Source organism: Diaphorina citri, unplaced genomic scaffold, assembly GCF_000475195.1.
Source record: "Diaphorina citri unplaced genomic scaffold, Diaci psyllid genome assembly version 1.1 scaffold321, whole genome shotgun sequence".
NCBI classification, from domain to species: domain Eukaryota; kingdom Metazoa; phylum Arthropoda; class Insecta; order Hemiptera; family Psyllidae; genus Diaphorina; species Diaphorina citri.
In genome coordinates, this window is record NW_007377756.1 from 25,831 (window position 1) to 30,835 (window position 5,005).

The 5,005-nt window shown below is 38.1% G+C and overlaps 1 protein-coding gene across 1 annotated transcript in view; it reads left to right on the top strand.

Moving 5' to 3' along the window:
• Positions 1–5,005, top strand: part of LOC103507545 (transformation/transcription domain-associated protein-like) — a 28,704-nt gene that overhangs the window by 14,533 nt on the left and 9,166 nt on the right. Inside the window, exons 4-5 of the mRNA XM_026822388.1 lie at positions 799–1,034; positions 4,703–4,987. Coding sequence (XP_026678189.1) covers positions 799–1,034; positions 4,703–4,987 — 521 coding nt within the window. The remainder of the gene's footprint in view (positions 1–798; positions 1,035–4,702; positions 4,988–5,005) is intronic.

Below are 5,005 nucleotides of genomic sequence, written 5' to 3' on the forward strand. Positions count from 1 at the left end.
TTCCTGCTGAACCGCTCTTCCGATCTGACTACGGGAGGGTATGCCGTGACGTCAAACTTCACGATTTACCGGTGTTTTTTTTAAATCGATTTATATCGGTATCTAGAAGTCGTAGAAGAAAAAGAAAAATTCCGTTGGTCCTCGTTTTTAGTCCGTCCTTCCTTTATTATTACTAATAATAAAAGGTATAGGGGACGGACTATTGTATTCGCTTCGGTGTCGTCTGTGTGTCTGTCTGTCTGTCTGTTCCCATAGAAGGACTTGTCCAAACCTGGTCGACCTATATATCAAATTAAAGGTCTTTTTATCAGGAACACGAAAATGGTGGTGCAAATTTTGTCCTAAAAACCATAAAGCCAAAAAACCGAGAAAACTGGTTTTTGGGGGATTTTTTTCACATTTTCTCACACAAATGAGCTCTGATCTTGAAATTTGTCGCGACGACCTATGAACTCAAAGCGAGAAAGTTTTAGATAACACTTCAGTCGTTAATTATTTAAGACCGGTTTTAGCGTTACCTATGTTAAGCTACGCCGAGGAAGGCCAAAATGGATGGGTGACTTAAACATTATATTGGGAATCAAGGGAGAACGGGCTCTAGTCTTGATTTTAAATCATTACATGAAAGTAAAATCAAATCAAGAATAATAATAAACTGAAAATTAAATAAAATAGGTAGGTACATAAATACTGATTTTCTTTAACCAAGATCGAAAAATTCCCGGAGGGACGGGCCCAGAAGAGGTTAGGTAGTAGAACAGCTATTGTTAAAAAATAACAAGTAAGTTGAATTTTCAGAACGGCTCCTGAGATCTACAAGGAAATTTACGTGGACTTCATTGGGGCTCAAATCAAGACCCTTTCATTCCTCGCCTACCTGGTTCGTTTCTATCAGGATATTCTTAACAAACACTCCCAGCTACTGGTGGACGGTGTGTTGAATCTGTTACTCCTGTGTCCATCAGAAGTGACAAGCATGAGGAAGGAGTTACTCATTGCAGCCCGACATATCTTACAGACTGACTTCCGTACCAGTGAGTACCTTTTTTATCTATTTTTGCTGTCATCTACATAAGTCAGATTGTCAGTTTCGTTTTTCTTTGTTTGTTCTTTAAAAAAGAACAATTTTATTTTAATAAATCATATTACGAGTACCTGAGAGACAAAAAAGAAATGTGTCTGTATAGCCCTTTCTCCCTTCCGTACCGGGACCATACCGGGATAGCATACCAAATTTCATTGTATACAACATTTTTCCCGTTACCACCATCGACTTTCCGATGAAAATCAAACTGCAGCATATGAAAATAAAACGTATTTACGTACGTACAGACCATGGGCTAATAACCACTTTTTTGAATCAGAGGACCCCAAAACGGATATTTTTACCCATTTCCTGATTTTGACATTTGGACCGAATGCAATGCTTTCTCATTACTACACTGTCGGGCAATGAAAGTGGGACACCCCTATTTTTTGGTTTTTCTCAAACTGCTGTTCAGTGTTCAAACATTATATTGGGAATCAAGGGAGAACAGGCTCTAGTCTTGATTTTAAATCATTACATGAAAGTAAAATCGAAAAATCAAATCAAGAATAATAATAAACTGAATATATTTAGGTAGGTACATAGGTACTGATTTTCTTTAATCATGATCGAATAAACTACGGGCTAAAAAATTCCCGGAGGGACGGACCCAGCTTGTTGCCCTATACAACTAATGGTAAAAGAGGAACGACCTTTAAAAAGTTCCGGATGGGGCCCAGAGAATTTTTCTAATTTTTACCAGTAGTAAATTAATATTCTGTGTTCTTTTCTAAAGCACCTGGTTTATAAATGGTGAAAAAATATTGAGGAGAAAAAAAGTTACGGTAACATTTATCTCCAGAAACATGCATTTTCAGCATAAAACTGATAATTGTTTTTCATTTTTCTTTTTTTTACTCACAGGGTATGTAGGTATGCGGTCTTGTGAAATAAGTTCTAAACTTTATAGCAAAAATATCAATAATGGTTTTACCGAAAAAAATTGAACACTGAGCAGCAGTTTGAGAAAAAAAAAATAAATAAAAAAATTAGGGGTGTCCCGCTTTCATTGCCCGACAGTGTAGTAAGTATAGCTTCGCTATAACTGTAGTAATAGAAGGTAAAAAGAGCACAATCTGGTCCAACTGCTCGGGTTTCCACACTTCCTCTTCTACACGCTATGATCTAAAATTCGATGATTTTACGTTTTATTTCTATACAGGGTGTTCAACCTCAAAGTGCCCCATAGGAAATTAACCCGTAAAATCAGTTTTTTCCCCATAAAAGTCCCCAATACACTTTTCCAGTCCACTGAGCATTCTCTCTTATGGAATTTTTGACGAAAAATCGATTGGTGCAACTTTCAAGACTGTCCGACTTACACTTAAGGAGTTACGGGTGCGATTCTTTCTTGTGTCAACAAATTTTAATAATTTTCGAAAAATACAGATAAAAGTACATGCGGATAGTCAATCCTATGAGATTTTTCACTAGAATTTTAATGGTAAATGTTTGTTACCTATATCTGATTCACATTTGAAAAATTACGGGTTCGATACCCTTCTGTGTCACCTAAGATAGACAATTCACATGCTTATTTGGTAATGGTTCACAAAAAAAAACGTTAAAATTTGTTGAATCGAACCCGTAACTTCTCAACTGTAAGTCGGATAGTGCTAGAAGCTGCACCATTCGATTCGGACGTTAAAATTTGTTGAATCGAACCCGTAACTTCTCAACTGTAAGTCGGATAGTGCTAGAAGCTGCACCATTCGATTCGGCGTGAAAAATCACCTTAACTGTTGATCGGACAAATCTATAAGTTAAACCATTGGATTCCTTGTGAAAAAATCTGGTGTGAACATCACACGACCTTCCTGATCCTGTTGAATGATGCTTATTTGAGTGTTCTTTTACTCTAACTTCTACAATATCTCTAACCGTTTTGTCGCTATAGCTGAAAACCGCCAAAAAACTGTCGAAATCTGTCCAAAAGCGGTCAAAATACCGCCAAGCGCAGCAACCATCTCAACCAAATGTTTTGTGTTGCATCCTTGTCACATTTGTGAACTACATACCAAATTTCAGGTCTCTAGCTTATACCGTTCCGGAGATATTTTGTTTACAGACAGACACACACACAGACAGACACACACACACACACACGAACCAATGGCTGAAACTTTGGATTTAGGCTCTAGGGACCCCAAAACGTGTTTTGACACTAAAAACTGACCATCGAAAATTTGACCCGATTACATTACTTTCCTTCCTATAGGATAAGGAAAGTAAAAATACATAGGATTGATTATTCGCATGTACATTTATCTGTATTTTTCGAAATTTTTTAAAATTTGTTGACACAGGAAAGAATCGAACCTGTAACTCCTTAAAGTAGCACCATTCGATTTGGCGTGAAAAATCACATAGGAATGACTTTTTGACAGCTCAAATATCTTTAACAGAAACCGTTGAAGGCCTTTTCAAAAACGGTATTTTTTTCTTGAATTCGCCGAGTCTCGAACCCGTAACTCCTTAACTGTTAGTCGGACAGTCTTGAAAGTTGCACCAATCGATTCCTCGTCAAAAGTTACATGAGAGAGAAGTTGTTGACTCGAAGAGTGTATTGGGGACTTTTAAGAGGCAAACAAGCTGGGTCCGTCCCTCCGGGAATTTTTTAGCCCGTAGTTTATTCGATCGTGGTTAAAGTTAAAGAATACCTATGTACCTACCTAATTTGTTTAATATTCAGTATATTTCTTGATTTGATTTTTTAATTTTACTTTCATGTAATGATTTAAAATCAAGACTAGAGCCCGTTCTCCCTTTATTTCCAATATAAGTGTGTGTGTGTGTGTGTGTTGATTTGGTGTGTCGTGGATGTGGTGTGTGGTGGTGGGTGTGGTGTGATGGGATGTGTGTGATGGGTGTGGTGTGTGTGGGGGGAGTGTATTTGTGTGTGTGTGGTGGTCCCGTACAAAGGACGGGTCAACCACTAGTTTCCAATATAATGTTTAAGTCACCCATCCATTTATTGGCCTTGCTCGGCGTAGCTTAACAAAGGTGACGCTAAAACCGGTCTTAAATGATCGACTGAAGTGTTATCTAAAACTTTCTCGCTTTGAGTTCATAGGTCGTCGCGACAAATTTCGAGATCAGAGCTCATTTGTGTGAGAAAATGTGAAAAAAATCCCCCAAAAACCAGTTTTTTTTTTTTTTTTTTGGTTTTTTGGCTTTATGGTTTTCTGGACAAAATTTGCACCACCATTTTCGTGATCCTGGTAAAAAGACCTTTAATTTGATATATAGGTCGACCAGGTTTGGATAAGTCCTTCTATGGGAACAGACAGACAGACATATAGGTCGACCAGGTTTGGATAAGTCCTTCTATGGGGACAGACAGACAGACCGAGCGAGTGACAGACACCGAAGCGAATACAATATTATAGTCCGTCCCTTATACCTTTTTATTACTATTGTAATAATAAAGGAAGGACGGACTAAAAACTGATTTTACGGGTTAATTGCCTATGGGGCACTTTAAGGTTGAACACCCTGTATGGTGCAGTTTGATATACATTTTTACGGGTTAATTGCCTATGGGGCACTTTAAGGTTGAACACCCTGTATGGTGCAGTTTGATATACATATTATTATTATTATTATTACTTCCAGACTTTGTACCCCACATGAGTCAACTGTTTGAAGAGGATTTCCAGCTAGGTAGTGGATGGACAACACATGAATCTCTACGTCCTCTGGTATATTCTACCCTAGCAGACCTAGTACATCATGTCCGTCAACTTCTACCCATGTCTGACCTTATCAAAGCTGTACACCTCTTCTCCAAGAACATTCACGATGAAACCTTGCCCACCACTATCCACACCATGTCCTGTAAACTGTTGCGTAACGTGGTGGACTTTATCCATACCAAGAACCAAGCAGAAATAGACCAAGGTCGGATAGGGGATAACA